This window comes from Mustelus asterias, unplaced genomic scaffold, assembly GCF_964213995.1.
Source record: "Mustelus asterias unplaced genomic scaffold, sMusAst1.hap1.1 HAP1_SCAFFOLD_3668, whole genome shotgun sequence".
NCBI classification, from domain to species: Eukaryota; Metazoa; Chordata; class Chondrichthyes; order Carcharhiniformes; family Triakidae; genus Mustelus; species Mustelus asterias.
Window position 1 is genome coordinate 770 of NW_027593613.1, and position 22,118 is coordinate 22,887.

The 22,118-nt window shown below is 50.6% G+C and overlaps 1 protein-coding gene across 1 annotated transcript; it reads right to left on the bottom strand.

Annotated features, from left to right (window-relative positions):
* Positions 1 to 4,258: 4,258 nt before the first annotated feature.
* Positions 4,259 to 15,518, bottom strand: LOC144490714 (phospholipase D2-like; the record flags this gene model as incomplete). Its single annotated transcript, XM_078208422.1, has 5 exons — positions 15,373 to 15,518; positions 12,072 to 12,208; positions 10,146 to 10,291; positions 6,113 to 6,221; positions 4,259 to 4,324 (listed from the first exon to the last, which is right to left on the bottom strand). Coding segments are annotated over exons 1-5 (573 nt in total), but the record flags the coding sequence as incomplete, so codon positions are not given.
* Between the last annotated feature and the right edge of the window lie 6,600 nt (positions 15,519 to 22,118).

Below are 22,118 nucleotides of genomic sequence, written 5' to 3' on the forward strand. Positions count from 1 at the left end.
CGGGGGGGGAGGGGGAGCGGGGGGGAGGGGAGAGAGCGGGGGGGGAGGGGAGAGAGCGGGGGGGGAGGGGAGAGAGCGGGGGGGAGGGGAGAGAGCGGGGGGGGAGGGCAGAGAGCGGGGGGGGAGGGCAGAGAGCGGGGGGGGAGGGGAGAGAGCGGGGGGGGAGGGGGAGAGAGCGGGGGGGGAGGGGAGAGAGCGGGGGGGGGAGGGAGAGAGCGGGGGGGGAGGGGAGAGAGCGGGGGGGAGGGGAGAGAGCGGGGGGGAGGGGGGAGAGAGCGGGGGGGGAGGGGAGAGAGCGGGGGGGGAGGGGAGAGAGCGGGGGGGGAGGGGAGAGAGCGGGGGGGGAGGGGAGAGAGCGGGGGGGGAGGGGAGAGAGCGGGGGGGGAGGGGAGAGAGCGGGGGGGGAGGGGAGAGAGCGGGGGGGGAGGGGAGAGAGCGGGGGGGGAGGGGAGAGAGCGGGGGGGGGGGAGAGAGCGGGGGGGGAGGGGAGAGAGCGGGGGGGGAGGGAGAGAGCGGGGGGGGGAGGGGAAGAGAGCGGGGGGGGGGAGGGGAGAGAGCGGGGGGGGGAGGGGAGAGAGCGGGGGGGAGGGGAGAGAGCGGGCGGGGAGGGGAGGAAGCAGTGACAGTGTGGCGGAGCTGAGGGAAAATCAAAATCTGACTGAGAAGAAATTAAAAGTGCGGCGGAATGAAAATGTAGAGAATTCAGAGCGAGAGAGGATTCAGAATGAGACAAAAAAAACCCTGACCTTTTCTCATTTCAGTCTGTGTGAATTATTTACTCCCCGTGGCTGCCCACGGGTCAGTCTGTTCCCTCTGTGCTCAGGACATTAATAATCTCGCCCTGTTCAAACATCTCTAATCAGATATTTACAGATTCCACGGGCAGTCTAATGGGCATAGAACATAGAACATAGAAAGCCACAGCACAAACAGGCCCTTCGGCCCACAAGTTGCGCCGATCATATCCCTACCTCTAGGCCTATCTATAGCCCTCAATCCCATTAAATCCCATGTACTCATCCAGAAGTCTCTTAAAAGACCCCAACGAGTTTGCCTCCACCACCACCGACGTCAGCCGATTCCACTCACCCACCACCCTCTGAGTGAAAAACTTACCCCTGACATCTCCTCTGTACCTACCCCCCAGCACCTTAAACCTGTGTCCTCTCGTAGCAACCATTTCAGCCCTTGGAAATAGCCTCTGAGAGTCTACCCTATCCAGACCTCTCAACATCTTGTAAACCTCTATCAGGTCACCTCTCATCCTTCGTCTCTCCAGGGAGAAGAGACCAAGCTCCCTCAACCTATCCTCATAAGGCATGCCCCCCAATCCAGGCAACATCCTTGTAAATCTCATCTGCACCCTTTCAATGGCTTCAACATCTTTCCTGTAATGAGGTGACCAGAACTGCGCGCAGTACTCCAAGTGGGGTCTAACCAGGGTCCTATAAAGCTGCAGCATTATCTCCCGACTCCTAAACTCAATCCCTCGATTAATGAAGGCTAGTACGCCGTACGCCTTCTTGACCGCATCCTCCACCTGCGAGGCCGATTTAAGAGTCCTATGGACCCGGACCCCAAGGTCCTTCTGATCCTCTACACTGCTAAGAATGGTCCCCTTCATATTATACTGCTGCTTCATCCCATTGGATCTGCCAAAATGGATCACTACACACTTATCCGGGTTGAAGTCCATCTGCCACTTCTCCGCCCAGTCTTGCATTCTATCTATGTCTCGCTGCAACTTCTGACATCCCTCCAAACTATCCACAACACCACCTACCTTGGTGTCGTCAGCAAACTTACCAACCCATCCCTCCACTTCCTCATCCAGGTCATTTATGAAAATGACAAACAGCAAGGGTCCCAGAACAGATCCCTGGGGCACTCCACTGGTCACTGACCTCCATGCAGAGAAAGACCCCTCCACAGCCACTCTCTGCCTTCTGCAGGCAAGCCAGTTCTGGATCCACAAGGCAACAGCCCCTTGGATCCCATGCCCTCTCACTTTCTCAAGAAGCCTTGCATGGGGGACCTTATCGAACGCCTTGCTGAAGTCCATATAGACCACATCCACCGCTCTTCCTTCGTCAATGTGTTTGGTCACATTTTCAAAGAACTCAACCAGGCTCGTAAGGCACGACCTGCCCTTGACAAAGCCGTGCTGACTACTTTTGATCATACTAAACTTCTCTAGATGATCATAAATCCGGTCTCTCAGGATCCTCTCCATCAACTTACCAACCACTGAGGTTAGACTCACCGGTCGGTAATTTCCCGGGCTGTCCCTGTTCCCTTTCTTGAATATAGGGACCACATCTGCAATCCTCCAATCCTCCGGAACCTCTCCCGTCTCCATCGACGATGCAAAGATCATCGCCAAAGGCTCCGCAATCTCCTCCCTCGCCTCCCACAGTAACCTGGGGTACATCCCATCCGGTCCCGGCGACTTACCAACCTTGATGCCATTCAATAGTTCCAACACATCCTCTTTCTTTATGTCCACATGCTCGATCCTTTCTGTCCACCGCAAACCAGCAGTACAACCACCCAGATCCCTTTCCACCGTGAATACCGAGGTAAAGTATTCATTAAGCACCTCCGCCATTTCTAACGGTTCCGCACAAACTTTTCCCCCTTCACCTTTTAAGGGTCCTATGCCTTCACATCTCATCCTTTTACTCTTGACATATTTGTAGAAAGCCTTGGGATTCTCCTTAATCTTACCCGGCAATTATTGCACAGAGAATAAATAACTCAGACGCAGCGGAGGGATAACGCGGAGGGGGACGGAGGGAGAGGTGTCAAACGTGAGAGTCACAGAGGCTGGAACGCAACAGGCGCTCTCGCCCCCGGCACCTTTCCAGAGAGACTCTCACACAGACAGGAGCGAGTGGCAGCGGCAAACTGAGAAAGAGGAAGTATTGGTTAGGCCGCACGAAAGAGAATTGCGTTCAATTCTGGCCGCCACATTACAGGAAGGATCCGGCGGCTTTGGAGAGGGTGTAGAAGAGGTTTACCAGGATGCTGCCTGGATTAGAGAGTATGAGCTACAAGGAGAGGCTGGACAAACTAGGGTTGTTTCGCTGGAGCGGCGGAGGCTCAGGGGAGACCTGATAGAAGTCTGTAAAATGATGAGGGGCAGAGATAGGATTAACAATCGGAAACTTTCCCCCAGAGTTGAAATGTCTAATACTAGGGGGCACTTGAGGTGAGAGGGGAAAGTTCAAAGGAGATTGAGGGGCAAGTTTTTTGACACAGAGAGTGGTTGGTGTCTGGAACGCACTGCCGGGGTTGGTGGTGGAGGGGGATACGATAGGGGCGTTTAAGAGGCTTTTAGATAAGCACAGGAATATGAAGGGAATAGAGGGACATGGACCAAGGGCAGACAGGGGGGATTAGTTTAATTTGGAGTCATGTTCGGCACACAGGATGAGCCGAAGGGTCTGTTCCTGTGCTGTCCTGTTCTAGACCAGGTTAAAGTCCAACAGGTTTATTTGGTAGCAAATACCATTAGCTTTCGGAGCGCTGCTCCTTCGTCAGATGGAGTGGAAATGAGCAGATTTCCACTCCATCTGAGGAAGAGGCAGCGCTCCAAAAGCTAATGGCATTTGCTACCAAATAAACCTGTTGGACTTTAACCTGGTGTTGTTAAAACTCTTACTGTGTTCACCCCAGTCCAACGCCGGCATCTCCACATCTGTACTATTCTATGCATTCTTCCTGGTTGTATCACAGCTTGGTGTGGGCTCCTGCTCCGCCCAAGACCGCAAGGGACTACAAAGGGTTGTGAATGTAGCCCAATCCATCACGCAAACCAGCCTCCCATCCATTGACTCTGTCTACACTTCCCGCTGTCTCGGGAAAAGCAGCCGGCATAATCAAGGACCCCACGTACCCCGGACATTCTCTCTTCCACCTTCTTCCGTCGGGAAAAAGATACAAAAGTCTGAGGTCACGTACCAACCGACTCAAGAACAGCTTCTTCCCTGCTGCTGTCAGACTTTTGAATGGACCGACCTCGCATTAAGTTGGTCTTTCTCTACACCCTAGCTATGACTGTAACACTACATTCTGCACTCTCTCCTTTCCTTCTCTATGAACGGTATGCTTTGTCTGTATAGCGCGCAAGAAACAATACTTTTCACTGTATCCCAATACATGTGACAATAATAAATCAAATCAACATGTTCTAAGTTACCCACAAAGGGATTGTAGGATAGAGACCAGGGGGGGAAGTCTCGGGGTTTGTAGTTACCATTCCGTGGTAGTTTCGGTAGATGGATTTCTCGAGCAAATTGTTCAAGTATTCCTCAAGGCGTTTCTGGAGATTTAGGTAGAAAGAGCGAAAGATTGTTATTCAGTATCTCACTGGCTCCTGTCACAACGTGTGTTCCCTTTCTCATCTCGTTTATTTTTACACATCATCTCCCCTCCCGCCCTTCGCCCACTCTGAAAAACAAATCCAACCTCCTCCCTCCCTCCTCACTACCCAAACAGAACCAACGTGACAGTCGCTGGAGAGAGACGCACGCGCCGGAGTCTTTCCCACCTCGTGCTCATCAGGACAAACGCAAGAATACCAAATTTCAAACTCTCTCACAACAATTTCTACCGCAGGAAAGTAGGGCGCCGACTGGTCGCCAGGGTTGACTCTGAGGGCCAAGGTGTTGCCAGGGAGAAAGCAAATGGGGAAATCGTGACTCCGCAAGCTCACAGATGTGGGCTACAGCACGGTGGCACAATGGTTAGCACTGCTGCCTCACAGCGCCAAGGACCCGGGTTCCATTCCCGGCTCGAGTGACTTCCTGGTTGGAGTTTACACTTTCTCCCCGTGTCTGCATGGGTTTCCTCCGGGTGCTCTGGCTTCCTCCCACAGTCCAAAGGTGTGCAGGGTAGGTGGATTGGCCGTGCTAAATTGTCCCTTAGTGTCCAAAGATGTGCAGGTTAGGTGGATTGGCCATGCTAAATTGCCCCTTAGTGTCCAAAGATGTGCAGGTTAGGTGGATTGGCCATGCTAAATTGCCCCTTAGTGTCCAAAGATGTGTAGGTTAGGTGGATTGGCCATGCTAAATGTGTGGGGTTATGGGGATAGGGTGGGGGGGGGGGGGGGGGGGCCCCCCCGAGTAAAAAACTCTTTCGGAGAGACTGCGGAGACTCGATGGGCCGAATAGCCTCATTCTGCATTGTAGGGATTCAACAACTCGAAAGAAATGTGCTCGTCCTGAGCATATTCTGCTTGTTTGCGGACAATGTCTCCTTGGGTACGAAAATCTCACTTCCAGCCAATAGCTACAACCAATTGAAGATAAAGCGGTCAAGTTGGTAACGTGGCCGATTTATACTTGCCGAAAATGACGCACACTTTAAACTTTGGATGCAAGGTGGCATTTGAAATTCTGCATTCTTGCGTTTGTCCTGATGAGTCTCAGAGGAAAAACTTCAGCAGCACGTCTCCCTTTTCGATAATATTCGAGATCTGTATTACTGAGCGACTAAACGAAAATGCTTCTCCCTCGGCTCCATTCATGACCCCAGGTTGTCTCATCAGATCTTTTGAAGCCTGATGCCATAGGACACTTGGCGGCCAGTCAGTGCACAGCAGGATCCCACGTGAATGTGACGAACATCCAGATCCCAAGGTCTGAGGTGGGAAGATGAGGAAAATCCTGCCCCTGTGCCGTCGAATGGGGGATAGATTTTGGACCCAGGGTACTGGCCGGAACATTCCCGCCCCCCCCCTCATCACCCTCGTGATGGTGGAACCTTTTACAGCCACAGGAGAGGGCCTCAGCTTCTACCGTCCAAAGCAAGGGGCGGCACCTCTGACAGTGTCCAAAGATGTGCAGGGTAGGGGGATTGGCCTGTCCCAGTCCCTGGCTGGGAGGGTTGTCCTGGTCTCAGGCCTCACAGCCTCAGGAATGGAGTTTGCACCCCCCCCCCGCGGCCCCCCCCCCCCCTCCCCCCCCCCCTCCGCCATCCCAGACCCACCCACGACCTTCTGACTCAGTAGTACCCCAAGCGCGATTCGCCCACCCAGCATCCCGATCCTGCCTCCCAACATGTTCCCAGGCGAGCCTGGGGGGGGGTGAGGCTTGGGGCCTGGTCTTACCTGCTTGCTCGATGCTTGCCTCATGGAGGCCCACTCTGGCTGGTGAGGGAGGGCGGGCATCGTCATGGTAACGCCAAGCTCCCGTCTGAGCCCCTGCGTTGTCGCCAGCCTGCAGGACAATGGGACAGGAGGCAGAGGATGAAGTGTCGCCAGATAATAGAAACTAGAAGCAGGAGGAGGCCATTCGGCCCTTCGAGCCTGCTCCGCCATTCATTATGATCATGGCTGATCATCGAATTCAATATCCTGATCCCCACCTTCCCCCCCATATCCCTCGATCCCTTCAGCCCCAAGAGCGATATCTAATTTCTTCCTGAAATCACACAACGTTTTGGCCTCAACTACTTTCTGTGGGAGTGAATTCCACACATTCACCACCCTCTGGGTGAAGAAATTTCTCCTCACCTCAGTTCTAAAAGGTTTACCCCCTTATCCTCAAACTATGACCCCTAGTTCTGGACTCCCCCACCATTGGGGTGACGCAGTGCCACAGTGGTTAGCACTGCTGCCTCACAGCACCGGGGACCCGGGTTCGATTCCCGGCTTGTGCAGAGTCTGCACGTTCTCCCCGGGTCTGCGTGGGTTTCCTCCGGGTGCTCCAGTTTCCTCCCACAGTCCACTGGTTAGGGTGCGTTGGCCGTGCTAAATTCTCCCTCAGTGGTACCCGAACAGGCGCCGGAGTGTGGCGACTAGGGGATTTTCACAGTAACTTCATTGCGGTGTTAATGCAAGCCTACTTGTGACACTAATAAATAAAATAAACATTCTTTCTGAATCTACCCCGTCTAATCCTGTTAGAATTTTATAAGTTTCGATGAGATCCCCTCACTCTTCTAAACTCCAGTGAATATAATCCTGACTTACTCTCTCCTCATATGACAGACCTGCCACCCAGGAATTAAAGAACAGTATAGCAAAGGAACAGGCCCTTCGGCCCTCCAAGCCTGCTCTGATCATGTTGTCCTATCGAGACCAACCGCTTCTCTCCCTCTATTCCTTATCTGTTCATGTGCCTATCAAGGTAAGTCTTAAATGGCGCAATTGTATCTGCCTCAACCACCTCACTTGGCAGTGCATTCCAGGCCCCCACCACCCTCTGTCTAAAAAAACTTCCCCCGCACATCTCCAATGAACCCTTCTCCCCTTACCTTGAGCTTGTGCCCCCTTGTAATCGTCATTTCCACCCTGGGAAAAAGCTTCCAACTGTTCACCCTATCTATACCTAACATAATTGTATCAGCCTGGTTAACTTCCGCTGCACTCCCCGTATAGCAAGGACATCCTTCCTCAGATCAGACACCAAAACTGCCAACAATACTCCAGGTGTGGCCTCACCAACGCCCTGTACAACTGCAGCACAAGTCCTCACTCACCTGATGAAGGAGCTCGAGGCTCCGAAAGCTGCCAGATAAACCTGTTGGACTTTAACCTGGTGTTGTGAGACTTCTTACTGTGCCCACCCCAGTCCAACGCCGGCATCTCCACATCACAACTGCAACAAAACATCCCTCTTCCTCTACTCAAATCCTCTCGCGATGAAGGCCAACATACCGTTTGCCTTCTTCACTGCCTGCGCGCTTATTTTCGCGAGGACTCCAAGGTCTCGCCGAGTATCCACCTCTCTCAACTCATTCAAACCATATTCTGCCTTCCCAAAAAGTGGATAACCTCACATTTATACTTCCCACCTTCTGTCCCTCCGCTGACTCTCGCAGTCCCTCCATTGATCATTCTATCCCCGTCAAGGCAGTTTTGTTGGTGGATTTCCACAAATTAGCATCAATTTCGTCTTGGACACCACGAAATTACCCAAAATCGCTCAACACAGGCCCTTCGGCCCATCTGCTCTATGCTGGCGTTTCTGCCCTACACCAGCCTCCTTCCACACCGCCCCCCCCCTCCCCCCCGCCTCTCCGTCTCACCCTCTTCTAATTTATTTTTCTCCCCCCCCGTTATTCAGATTTCCAGTGGAAATTTGGCATGTCCACTACGACTCTCACCAACTTTTACAGATGCACCATAGAAAGCATTCTTTCTGGTTGTATCACAGCTTGGTCTGGGCTCCTGCTCTGCCCAAGACCGCAAGAAACTACAAAGGGTCGTGAATGTAGCCCAATCCATCACTCAAACCAGCCTCCCATCCATTGACTCTGTCTACACTTCCCGCTGCCTCGGGGAAAGCAACCAGCATAATCGAGGACCCCACGCACCCCGGACATTCTCTCTTCCACCTTCTTCCGTCGGGAAAATGATACAAAAATCTGAGGTCACGTACCAACCGACTCAAGAACAGCTTCTTCCCTGCTGCTGTCAGACTCTTGAATGGACCTACCTTATATTATATCTCGGGTCACTGTCTGTGTGGAGTTTGCACATTCTCTCCGTGTCTGCGTGGGTTTCCTTCGGGTGCTCCGGTTTCCTTCCACACTCCAAAGATGTGCAGGTCAGGTTGATTGGCCGTGCTAAATTGCCCCTTAGTGTCAGGTGTTGTTGTTGGTGTAGGTTTGATGGGCCAAATGGCCTCTTTCTGCACTATAGATTCTATGAATGAATTCTATCTTAAGTTGATGTTTCTCTACACTCTAGCTGTGACTGTAACACTACATTCTGCACTCTCTCCTTTCCTTCTCCCCTATGTACTCTATGAACGGTATGCTTTGTCTGTATAGCGCGCAAGAAACAATACTTTTCACTGCATCCCAATACATGTGACAATAATAAATCAACTCAAATCCTTCTCCCCGATGTACTCTATGAATGGTATGCTTTGTCTGTATCCTTAAACATGTCTGTTCTACTCAATTCAAGCCTTCCACGTGATGGCTGAATCTGTTCTGAGCACCGTCTCTGACGAAAGAATTCCTGACTGGATTATCACAACCAGCACAAGTGAGCCTGGCACAGAATCTGACAGCGCTGGAGACAACTGTTCAGCCCATCGTGCTCCTGCTCACCCTTTGAAAGATTCATCCAATTAGTCTGACTCCCCCAACCCCCCTCCCACCCCTCTTCGAGCCATAGAATCTCTCCAGTGCAGGAGGAAGCCATTTGGCCCAATGAGCCTGCAGCGACTCTCCGAAAGAGCATTCCAGCCGGGCCCACCATGCTGGCCTATCAACGTAACACCGCACATTGAGCACGGCCAATCCACCTAACCTACACATCTTTGGACACTAAGGGGCAATTTAGCATGGCCAATCCATCTAATCTGCACATCTTTGGACACTAAGGGGCAATTTAGCATGGCCAATCCACCTAACCTGCACATCTTTGGACACTAAGGGGCAATTTAGCACGGCCAATCCACCTAACCTACACATCTTTGGACACTAAGGGGCAATTTAGCATGGCCAATCCACCTAACCTGCACATCTCTGGACACTAAGGGGGCAATTTAGCATGGCTAATCCACCTAACCTGCACATCTCTGGACACTAAGGGGGCAATTTAGCATGGCCAATCCACCTAATCTACACATCTTTGGAGTGTTTTTGAAATTTATTTATTAGTGTCACAAGTAGGTTTACATTAACATTGCAATGAAGTTACTGTGAAAATTCCTGACACGCAACATTCAGGCGCCTGTTCGGGTAACACTGAGGGAGAATTTAGCACGGCCAATGCACCCTAACCAGCACGTCTTTCCTGTGGGAGGAAACCGGAGCACCCGGAGGAAACCCACGCAGAGACGGGGAGAATGTGGAAACTCCACACAGACAGTGACCCGAGCCAGGAATTGAACCCGGGTCCCTTGCGCTGTCGGGCAGCAGTGCTAACCACTGTGCCGTCCTAATCTGCTTCCACCACTCTTTCAGGCAGCACCTTCCAGATCACAGCAAACATCTTAAAGTGATTCGGCATCGCCCCCCAGGGCTGACACGCTATGAGGTGGACACACACGCGGTACTCCGGCTGCAATCTGCCTTCAGAAAACTAGATTCGAGCCACCCGCCAGACACAGCAAGATCCCACAAAAGCAGCCTGACGCAGGTAAGCAACCAGGCTATCACAAAAGGGAGGGAGGCGGCCCCACCTGGCTAAGGGGCGGATGACCCGAATTTTGAACTTGTGCTTCAGAAGATCTCGATGGAGTTCCTCAAAGTGTTTGAATTTCTTCTTCAGCATCCAGGTGAAGTCTCCGTGCGTTATCCTCATCATGTACACAGTGTTCGGACGGACCTCGGGTGTGACAGGAGGGGGGTGGGGGGGGGCCGGAGCGGGAGTGGGGAGAGAGAAAGAGAAAAAAAAATTAACTGAGAACCGTTACTAGGTGTCCAGATCACCAACAACCTGTCCTGGTCCCCCCCATGCCGACACTATAGTTAAGAAAGCCCCACCAACACCTCTACTTTCTCAGAAGACTGAGGAAAGTTGGCATGTCCGCTACGACTCTCAGCAACTTTTACAGATGCACCATAGAAAGCATTCTTTCTGGTTGTATCACAGCTTGGTCTGGGCTCCTGCTCTGCCCAAGACCGCAAGAAACTACAAGAGGTCGTGACTGTAGCCCAATCCATCACACAAAACAGCCTCCCACCCATCGACTCTGTCTAAACTTCCCGCTGCCTCTGGAAAATCAAGAACCCCATGCATCCCTCTTCCACTTTCTCCCATTAGGGAAAAAGATATGCATGGCCAATCCACCTAACCTTCACATCCTTGGACACGAAGGGGCAATTTAGCATGGCCAATCCACCTAACCCGCACATCTTTGGACACTAAGGGGCAATTTAGCATGGCTAATCCACCTAACCTACACATCTTCAGACACTAAGAGGGAATTGAGCATGGCCAATCCACTTAACCTGCACATCTTTTGGGCTGTGGGAGGAAACTGCAGGAAATCCATGCAGACACGGGGGAGAATGTGCAAACTCCACACAGCCAGTGACTCGAGGCCGGGACTGAACCCGGGTCCCTGGCACTGTGAGGCAGCAATGGTGACCACTGTGCCACCCATGTCCCACGAATGAACAACAAAAAATCCAAGTTAGTCTGACTTTTCCCCCATCAATGCCAGTATTGTGGTTAAAAAACTGCAATTATGTTCCTCGAGCTGCTCTGGACACCTTTCCTCTCATTCGTCCAATTACGCAGTGAGGCGTAGTTTGCATCCTGGGCCTACGACTTGTTTCCAAGTTCCCTGGTCATAGAATCATAGAGGTTTACAGCATGGAAACAGGCCCTTCGGCCCAACTTGTCCATGTTGCCCGTTTTTTGAACCCCTAAGCTAGTCCCAATTGCCCGCATTTGGCCCATATCCCTCGATACCCATCATACCCATGTAACTGTCGAAACGCTTTTTAAAAGACAAAATTGTACCCGCCTCTACTACTGCCTCTGGCAGCTTGTTCCAGACACTCACCATCCTCTGTGTGAAAGAATTGCCCCTCTGGACACTTTTGTATCTCTCCCCTCTCACCTTAAACCTATGCCCTCTTGTTGTAGGCTCCCCTACCTTTGGGAAAAGACATTGACTATCTAGCTGATCTGTGCCCCTCATTATTTTATAGACCTCTATAAGATCACCCCTCAGCCTTATACGCTCCAGGGAAAAATAGTCCCAGTCTATCCAGCCTCTCCTCATAACTCAAACCATCAAGTCCCGGTAGCAGCCTAGTAAATCTTTTCTGCATTCTTTCTAGTTTAATAATATGCTTTCTATAATAGGGTGACCAGAACTGCACACAGTATTCCAAGTGTGGCCTTACCAATGTCTTGTACAACTTCAACAAGACGTCCCAACTCCTGTATTCAATGTTCTGACCGATGAAACCAAGCATGCTGAATGCCTTCTTCACCACTCTGTCCACCTGTGACTCCACTTTCAAGGAGCTGTGAACATGTACCCCTCGATCTCTTTGTTCTGTAACTCTCCCCAATGCTCTTGGCGGTGTTGTGGGAGGGGTGGGGAGGATGGTTGGGGGATGGGGGGGGGGGGGGGGGTGGACGTCCTTACCTTGAACCCACGGAGGTGGCGCTCTGTGCCTTCGATGTGGACGGTCACTGGCACGCCCCTCTGAAACACCTGGCGGTTTCGCTCCTTGAAGGGTTTGATGTGATAGACCAGGAGATAGGGGCTGGGGAGTGGCTCCTCTGGAAGGACAGGAGGGAGACAACAAACAAAAATTATCTTGCATTGACATAGCACCGTTCAACATCAAAACAAAGTTCCCACCCGCTGACCGACAGACAATAGCTGGCCACACGAGGAGGTATCAGGGACAGAGGCTCGGGTAGAGAGGAAGCTTTTACCAAGCATTTTAGAAGGAGGATAGCGCGCGCGAGAATTCTAGAGTTTAGGCCTCGAGGAGCTAACGGAGGGTTTGCCAACCCGTGAGGATTTTCCGTTTGGGAAAGTGGCACGGTAGCACAGTGGTTAGCACTGCTGCTTCACAGCTCCAGGGTCCCGGGTTCGATTCCCGGCTCGGGTCACTGTCTGTGTGGAGTTTGCACATTCTCCTCGTGTCTGCGTGGGTTTCCTCCGGGTGCTCCGGTTTCCTCCCACAGTCCAAAGATGTGCGGGTTAGGTTGATTGGCCAGGTTAAAAATTGCCCCTTAGAGTCCTGAGATGCGTAGGTTGGAGGGATTAGCGGGTTAATATGTGGGGGTGGGGCCTGGGTGGGATTGTGGTCGGTGCAGACTCGATGGGCCGAATGGCCTCCTTCTGCACTGTAGGGTTTCTATGTTTCTATCAGTTTATAAGGCTGAGGCAGTCAGGGTGTACCCAACAGGAGGCCACCCCTCCCTGGATGTATCACAGCTTGGGAAGGCTCCTGCTCCGACCAACACCACAGCAAACTACAAAGAGTCGTGAACGTAGCCCAGTCCATCACTCAAACCAGCCTCCCATCTATCGACTATTAGTGTCACATTATAATGTGGCAATAATAAATCAAATCCCCTCATTCTTCCAAACAGGCCCAGTCGACCCAATCTCTCCTCATACGACAATCCTGCCATCCCAGGGATCAGCCTGGTGACCCTTGGTTGCACTCTCTCTGTGGCAAAGTTCAATTTTATTTGTTAGTATCATAAGTAAGGCTTACATTAACACTGCAATGAAGTTACTGTGAAAATCCCCCAGTCGCCACACTCCGGCGCCTGTTCGGGTAACACTGAGGGAGAATTTAGCACGGCCCAATGCACCCTAACCAGCACGTCTTTCAGACTGTGGGAGGAAACCGGAGCACCCGGGTGGCACAGTGGGTTAGCGCTGCTGCCTCACAGCACCAGGGACTCGGGTTCGATTCCCGGCTCGGGTCACTGTCTGTGCGGAGTCTGCATGTTCTCCCCCCCCCCGTGTCTGCATGAGTTTCCTCCGGGTGCTCCGGTTTCCTCCCACAGACCAAACGCAGACAAGTGTGAGATATTGCACTTTGGAAGGACAAACCAAAGTAGAACGTACAGGGTAAATGGTAGGACTCTGAAGAGTGCAGTTGAACAGAGGGATCTGGGAATACAGGTACAGAATTCCCTAAAAGTGACGTCACAGGTGGATAGGGTCGTAAAGAGTGCCTTTGGTACATTGGCCTTTATAAATCGGAGTATCGAGTATAAAAGTTGGAGTGTTATGGTAAGGTTATATAAGGCATTGGTGAGGCCGAATTTGGAGTATTGTGTACAGTTTTGGTCACCTAGTTACAGGAAGGATGTAAATAAGGTTGAAAGAGTGCAGAGAAGGTTCACAAGGATGTTGCCGGGACTTGAGAAGCTGAGTTACAGAGAGATTGAATAGGTTGGGACTTTATTCCCTGGAGCGTAGAAGATTGAGGGGAGATTTGATAGAGGTGTATAAGATTTTGATGGGTATAGATAGAGTGAATGCAAGCAGGCTTTTTCCACTGAGGCTAGGGAAGAAAAAAACTAGAGGACATGGGTTAAGGGTGAAAGGAGAAAAGTTTAAAGGGAATATTAGGGGGGGCTTCTTCACGCAGAGAGTGGTGGGAGTGTGGAATGAGCTGCCGGATAAAGTGGTAAATGCGGGGTCACTTTTAACATTTAAGAAAAACTTGGACGGGTTCATGGATGAGAGGGGTGTGGAGGGATATGGTCCAAGTGCAGGTCAGTGGGACTAGGCAAAAAATGGTTCGGCACAGACAAGAAGGGCCAAAAGGCCTGTTTCTGAGCTGTAATTTTCGATGGTTTCTCTGTGCAGGTTAGGTGGATTGGCCATGCTAAATTGACCCGAGTGTCAGGGAATTAGCAAGGTAAATGTGTGGGTTAAGGGCATAGAGCCTGGGTGGGATTATGGTCGGTACAGATGGGCGGAATGGCCTACTTTTGTACTGTACGGAGGAAACCCACGCAGACATGGGGAGAATGTGCAAACTCCGCGCAGACAATGACCCAAGCTGGGAGTCGACGCTGTGAGGCAGCAATGCTAACCACATGTTCTGTGTGGTTAGCATTCTGAAGACTGTGGAGGAACAGAGAGATCTTGGGGTCCATATCCACAGATCTCTAAAGGTTGCCACTCAAGTGGATAGAGCTGTGAAGAAGGCCTACAGTGTGTTAGCTTTTATTAACAGGGGGTTGGAGTTTAAGAGCCATGGGGTTATGCTGCAACTGTACAGGAGCTTGGTGAGACCACATTTGGAATATTGTGTGCAGTTCTGGTCACCTCACTATAAGAAGGATGTGGAAGCGCTGGAAAGAGTGCAGAGGAGATTTACCAGGATGCTGCCTGGTTTGGAGGGTAGGTCTTATGAGGAAAGGTTGAGGGAGCTAGGGCAGTTCTCTCTGGAGCGGAGGAGGCTGATGGGAGACTTAAAAGAGGTTTATAAAATGATGAAGGGGATAGATAGAGTGAACGTTCAAAGACTATTTCCTCGGGTGGATGGAGCTATTACAAGGGGGCATAACTATAGGGTTCGTGGTGGGAGATATAGGAAGGATATCAGAGGTAGGTTCTTTACGCAGAGAGTGGTTGGGGTGTGGAATGGACTGCCTGCAGTGATAGTGGAGTCAGACACTTTAGGAACATTTAAGCGGTTATTGGATAGGCACATGGAGCACACCAGGATGATAGGGAGTGGGATAGCTTGATCTTGGTTTCAGATAAAGCTCGGCACAACATCATGGGCCGAAGGGCCTGTTCTGTGCTGTACTGTTCTATGTTCTATGTTCTATGTTCTATGTTCTATGTTCTATGTTCTATGTACCACGTGGATTCTGTTGGAGCCTCCTGCAGTGTTACATGCCCCATGACGTTAAGCACACACTGCCAGTAGTTGCCTACTGGCGTTTGGGCAGCTCACCTTCATGATCCTCCCACTCAATGTGGTCTATCTCATCCTCGTACTCCTGGAGCTCTTCCACATCGAACGATGGCACAGGCTCCAAGCTCAACACAGGCGTGTCTTCCCGAGCCATTCTCCGCACCTTAGCGTACACAGCTCATCGAGGGACCTAACAGGCAGGGAGAGAGAAGGGAGGCTCATCATCCAAATGAGACGGAGAATCTGGTGAACTGGTGCAGCAACAATAATCTCTCCCTCAATGTCAACAAAACGAAGGAGATTGTCATCAACTTCAGGAAGCGTAAAGGAGAACATGCCCCTGTCTACATCAATGGGGACGAAGTAGAAAGGGTCGAGAGCTTCATGTTTTTAGCTGTCCAGATCACCAACAATCTGTCCTGGTCCCCCCACGCCGACACTATAGTTAAGAAAGCCCACCAACGCCTCTACTTTCTCAGGAGGCTAAGGAAATTTGGCATGTCAGCTATGACTCTCACCAACTTTTACAGATGCACCATAGAAAGCATTCTTTCTGGATATATCACAGCTTGGTCTGGGCTCCTGCTCTGCCCAAGACCGCAAGGAACTACAAAAAGGTTGTGAATGTAGCCCAATCCATCACGCAAACCAGCCTCCCATCCATTGACTCTGTCTACACTTCCCGCTGCCTCAGGGAAAAGCAGCCAGCATAATTAAGGACCCCACGCACCCCGGACATTCTCTCTTCCATCTTCTTCCATCGGGAAAAAGATACAAAAGTCTGAGGACACGTACCAACCGACTCAAGAACAGCTTCTTCCCTGCTGCTGTCAGACTTTTGAATGGACCTACCTCGCATTAAGTTGATCTTTCTCTACACGCTAGCTATGACTGTAACACCACATTCTGCTCTCTCTCCTTTCCTTCTCTATGAACGGTATGCTTTGTCTGTATAGTGCGCAAGAAACAATACTTTTCACTGTATCCCAATACATGTGACAATAATAAATCAAATCCTTCTCCCCTATGTACTGTGGTGACCCACTGTAATTACATGTTGTATGCTTGGACACACCCATGCTGCACCTGGCCTGAGACTCCTCCCTTTCCACCTGGGACCCCTCCCTTTCCACCTGAGCGAGGTATAAAGGTGATGGTTCCTCCTCCTTGCCTCAGTCTGGGCCAGGTTAGCTACAGGGGTGTGCTCCAGTTCTTTGCGAATAAAAGCCTGTTATTTCACTCACTCGCTGGAGTCCTCGTATCGTAATTGATAGTGCATCCTGTACTCTATGAACGGTATGCTTTGTCTGTATCGTGCGCAAGAAACAATACTTTTCACTGTATCCCAATGCATGTGACAATAATAAATCAAATTAAATTAAATTCCAATGCTCAGCAAAAGCCCATTTGGGGAGGATTTCGCAGTTTGAGATTTTAAACAAAAAAGCAAGCATTTCTACGTTGTAATTGTTAAGACCCAGGTCAGAAACTCCAAGGGGTTTTGTGAAATTAGCCGAGACCCTAGGGTTTACATTTGATTTTGGTATTAGGATAAGCATCAAGTGTTTCACTCCAGGTATGATTCAAGTGACCCACTAGGGAGCTTTCATCAAACAAAAGTTTATTTAAGAATACAGTTAACATGTATAGTAAGAGAATTAGCATAACCTTTACCAATTATAAGATACAAACATGCTACAATTTAACCCTTAACAGCTAGCTATCTCTGTTGTTCCAAGTTAAACACCGGCCCAAAGACAAACTTTCAGTCTTGAAAAGGGTGTATTTATCAGCTACACTGTAATCAGTCCTCGGAGGGCAGAAGTCCCTTCACCAAAATCCCTTTATTTACAAAGTCTGACAACAGCATAGAGTGCTTTCAGTTAGCAGCCGACACTCGGAGTCCCAGAGGAACTGACACGCCCGGTTAAATGCAAAGCAAGAGGTTCCCTGATTGGCCCATCAATTTGACTCTTAATCAGGGAGCTCATATTCTAACAGGCCCACCTCAATTGCCTGATTAAAGTCATTGCACACAAGTAGGCTCACATTAACACTGCAGTGAAGTTACTGTGAAAATCCCCTAGTCGCCACACTCCGGCGCCTGAGGGAGAATTTAGCACGGCCAATGCACCAAACTGGCACATCTCTCGGACTGTGGGAGCACCTGGAGGAAACTCACGCAGACATGGGGAGAATGTGCAGACTCCACGCAGACAGAGAACTGAGCTGGGAATTGAATCCAGGTCCCTGGTGCTGTGGGGCAGTGGTGCTAACCACTGTACCATCCAAAAAGACTTCGTCCCTGGATGGGGATTGAACCACCATCCCTTCAGTTAACAGCTGAACCAGTTGCGCCACAGAGACTAAATACTTAGCATAAAAAGCAAGTATGCTCACGTGATGCTGGACTTTCAACCTTGTAACACCTGCTGCGAATTGGTCTTTGGAATGTCAGATCAAATCTCCGAGGCTTCCCAGTCCCGGAACTTCCATCAAGCCTCTGGAGAGAGGCGCAAGAGATACTGCCTACCTCCACCAGCTTCCAGCCAACAACCCGCAGACAGCAGGAGTTCCAACTCCAGAGAGAGGGGAAAACAGGAGACACTGCTGCAGTCCAAACAGCATCCGGCAGAAACCGCAACTAAAACCTCAGACTTCTCTGTGTTGGGGGGGGGGGGTGGAGACTGTCTCCAGGCAGCACCTGACCTGTCAATCATGCTCCACCCAGCAATTCCCAAAGGACCATAAAACACCAGGACACTGCATTCGGCCAGATTTTAAAAAAACATGATGTCCAATTATACTGCTTTAGTGACAATTAGGGGACACCAGTTAGACACCACAGCACCAATAAAATGCTAGGAGCTGCCTGATTTGATTTATTATTGTCACATGTATTGGGATACAATGAAAAGTATTGTTTCTTGCGCACCATACAAAGCATACCCTTCATAGAGTACACAAGGGAGAAGGATTTGATTTATTATTAGAACATAGAACATTACAGCGCAGTACAGGCCCTTCGGCCCTCGATGTTGCGCCGACCAGTGAAACCAATCTAAAGCCCCTCTAATCTACACTGTTCCAATATCATCCATATGTTTATCCAATAACCATTTGAATGCTCTTAATGTTGACGAGTCCACCACTGCTGCAGGCAGGGCATTCCACGCCCTTACTACTCTCTGAGTAAAGAACCTACCTCTAACATCTGTCCTATATCTCTCACCCCTCAATTTAAAGCTATGTCCCCTCGTGTTAGCCATCACCATCCAAGGAAAAAGGCTCTCACTATCCACCCTAACTAATCCTCTGATCATCTTGTATGCCTCTATTAAGTCACCTCTTAACCTTCTTCTCTCTAACGAAAACAACCTCAAGCCCCTCAGCCTTTCCTCATACGATTTTCCCACCATACCAGGCAACATCCTGGTAAATCTCCTCTGCACCCTTTCCAACACTTCCACATCCTTCCTATAATGCGGCGACCAGAACTGTACGCAATACTCCAAGTGCGGCCGCACCAGAGTTTTGTACAGTTTTGTCACATGTATTGGGACAGTAAGAAGTCTCACAACACCAGGTTAAAGTCCAACAGGTTAATTTGGTAGCACGAGCTTTCGGAGCGCTGCTCCTTCATCAGGTGCGTGGACATTACCTGATGAAGGGGGCGACACTCCGAAAGCTCGTGCTGGCAAATAAACCTGTTGGACTTTAACCTGGTGTTGTGAGACTACTTACTGTGCCTACCCCAGTCCAACACCAGCAACTGCACAACATGTATTGGGATACAGTGGAAAATATTGTTTCTTGCGCGCTATACAGACAAAGCATACCGTTCATAGAGAATGAAAGGAGCGAGTTTGAAACATCCTGCGGAGAAACCCGATTAAAGTACATTCTTAAAGACAGCGTCTCGTCACAGAATCACATGCCAGTATCTTGCAGCCAATCTGAAGATCCCCATTGCCATGCCAGCTGTCTGAAAGGGCAACCGGTGCACAGCAAGATCCCACTAACATCAATGCCACGATGACCAGGATCACCCGCTGCCTCGGAGCGGTGGCCGCTGCTCTTCCAAGACAAAGCAGCCGTTGAATCTTTTACGTCCATTTCGAGGGGGCAGACGGGGGAAAGAGATGAGCCTTGGTGTAATGTCCCATCTGGGGCGGCACGGTGGCACAGCGGTTAGCACTGCCGCCTCACAGCGCCAGGGACCCGGGTTCAATTCTGGCCTCGGGTTCACTGTCTGTGTGGAGTTTGCACGTCCGCCTCGTGTCTGTGTGGGTTTCCTCTGGGTGCTCCGGTTTCCTCCCACAGTCCAAAGATGTGCAGGTTAGATGGACTGGCCATGTTAAATTGTCCCTTAGTGTCCAAAGATGTGCAGGTTAGATGGATTGGCCGTGCTAAATTGCCCCTTAATGTCCAAAGATGTGCAGGTTCGGGGGATTGGCCATGCTAAATTGCCCCTTAGTGTCCAAAGATGTGCAGGTTCGGGGGATTGGCCGTGCTAAATTGCCCTTTCCCAGGAGTCTAAATGGTGGGTTAAATCTCTCGAGCTTTTCCTCCCAGACTATCAGCTGGGCCAAGGCTAATGTACTCAGAAGGTAGCAAAGAAATTAATCCCTCACTTTGGCAGGATTACAAGATGGCTTTTCTCCCAGTTTAATCTTCTTTCATTCTCCAATCTATCCGAGCAGCTTTTCTCTGCATTGGAAAACACTTTTGCAAATAACTCTCTGGCCTCCAGCGGCCCCCTTGGCCGAGGCACCAAGTCGATGGGTCACGCTCTCTGGCCTCAGAGTCAGAGGCTTAGAGATTCGAATCCCACTCTGGAGGCCGGTATGACCCAGGCTGGTGCTGCCAGTGTCAGTCCCCAGGGAGTGCTGCGCAGTCTGAGATGTCATCTTTCAGATGGGACGTTAACTACAGAATACCTCTAGTGCAGAAAGAGGCCATTCGGCCCACCGAGTCAGTCCCGACTCTCCAACAGATCACCTCACCCAGGCCGTATCCCTGCATCTCCAAGTATTTACGCTGCTAATCCCCCTGACATACACATCTGTAGATACTAAGGGACAATTTAGCATGGCCAATCCACCTAACCTGCACATCTTTGAACACCAAGGTACAATTTAGCATGGCCAATCCACCTAACCTACACATCTTTGAACACTAAGGTACAATTTAGCATGGCCAATCCACCTAACCTGCACATCTGTGTGAGCAGTTTTGGTGTCCTTATCTGAGGAAGGATGTCCTTGCTATAGAGGGAGTACAGCGAAGGTTTACCAGGCTGATTCTTGAGTTGGCAGGTCTATCTTACGAGGAGAGACTGAGTCGGTTCGGATTGAATTCACTGACGTTTAGAAGAATGAACTTCATAGAAACTTATAAAATTCTAACAGGGTTAGACAGGATAGATTCGGAAAGAATTCCCAACGGTGGGGGGAGTCCAGAACTAGGGGGTCATAGTTTGAGGATAAGGGGGTAAACCATTTAGAACTGAGGTGAGGAGAAATTTCTTCACCCAGAGGGTGGTGAATGTGTGGAATTCACTCCCACAGAAAGTAGTTGAGGCCAAAACGTTGTGTGATTTCAAGAAGAAATTAGATATCGCTCTTGAGGCGAAAGGGATCGAGGGATATTGAATTCAATGATCAGCCCGTGATTATCATGAATGGTGAAGCAGGCTCGAGGGGCAGAATGGCCTCCTCTTGTTTCTATGTTTCTATCTTTGGACACTAAGGGGCAACTTAGCACGGCCAATCCCCCTAACCCGCACAGCTTTGGACCATGGGAGGAAACCGGAGCACCCGGAGGAAACCTTCACAGGCACGGGGGAGAACGTGCAGACTCCACACGGACAGTGACCCAAGCCGGGAATCGAACCGGGGTCCCTGGCGCTGTGGTGCAGTATCTGTGCCACCGTGCCGCCCGCTACATGAGGCGTGGGAGGTGGGATCAGGATATTGAATCTGATGATCAGCCGCGATCATAATGAATGGAGGAGCACAGCCTCGAAGGGAATGGCCTCCTCCTATTCTCCATGTGCGTTCCCATGCGAGTTTCCACGTCTGTTCCTACGTGGTGGTACTGCAGGGGTCTCTCAGTCAATAACATACTGAGGGTTAAATATGGAACTTGGGGAACTCCTAGGCTCCTCCCCCCCTGCCCCGCCCCCACAGTGCGGAACAGTCGGAGGCCTGTGTGTTAGGCAAGGCCTCAAACGTTTGCCCTCTCTGGGCACTGCTTCGAATGGGAATATTCCCTCCATCGCCACGCTGACCCACCCCATTGGTGTCCGAGCCGCTATTTATACCCCCCCCCCCACTCTACCCACCAACACCCAAATCGATTGGATGCTCCTTCATCCACTGCTTGTCTATGGGAGCTTGCTGTGCACATATTGACTCTTCCGACACTTCCCAATTATCCCCTTATTTGTGACCCTGAGGTTGTGAAAGCCGCATGGAAAGACAAACCTTCTTGCCCAGCGATCCGACCACACCCAGTTGGGGCCCTCGTGGGGCTTTGGTCTTTTATTTGGCCGCGGTCTCCATAGCGACGGGAATATCAGGCGGAGAGTGATTCCTGATGGTTATCAACAATCCCTGGAAGTGTGGATATGGAGTCAAGACACGATCGGGATCTGTGTTTTCCACATTCAGACGCCCACCGAAACAATCTTTTTAAAAAATCACCAACTTCTTTTGACTTATTGCAGTTGTGTGTGCCATTAGCCGTTCAGTGACGATACTTCAGAAGTACGCCAGCAACAT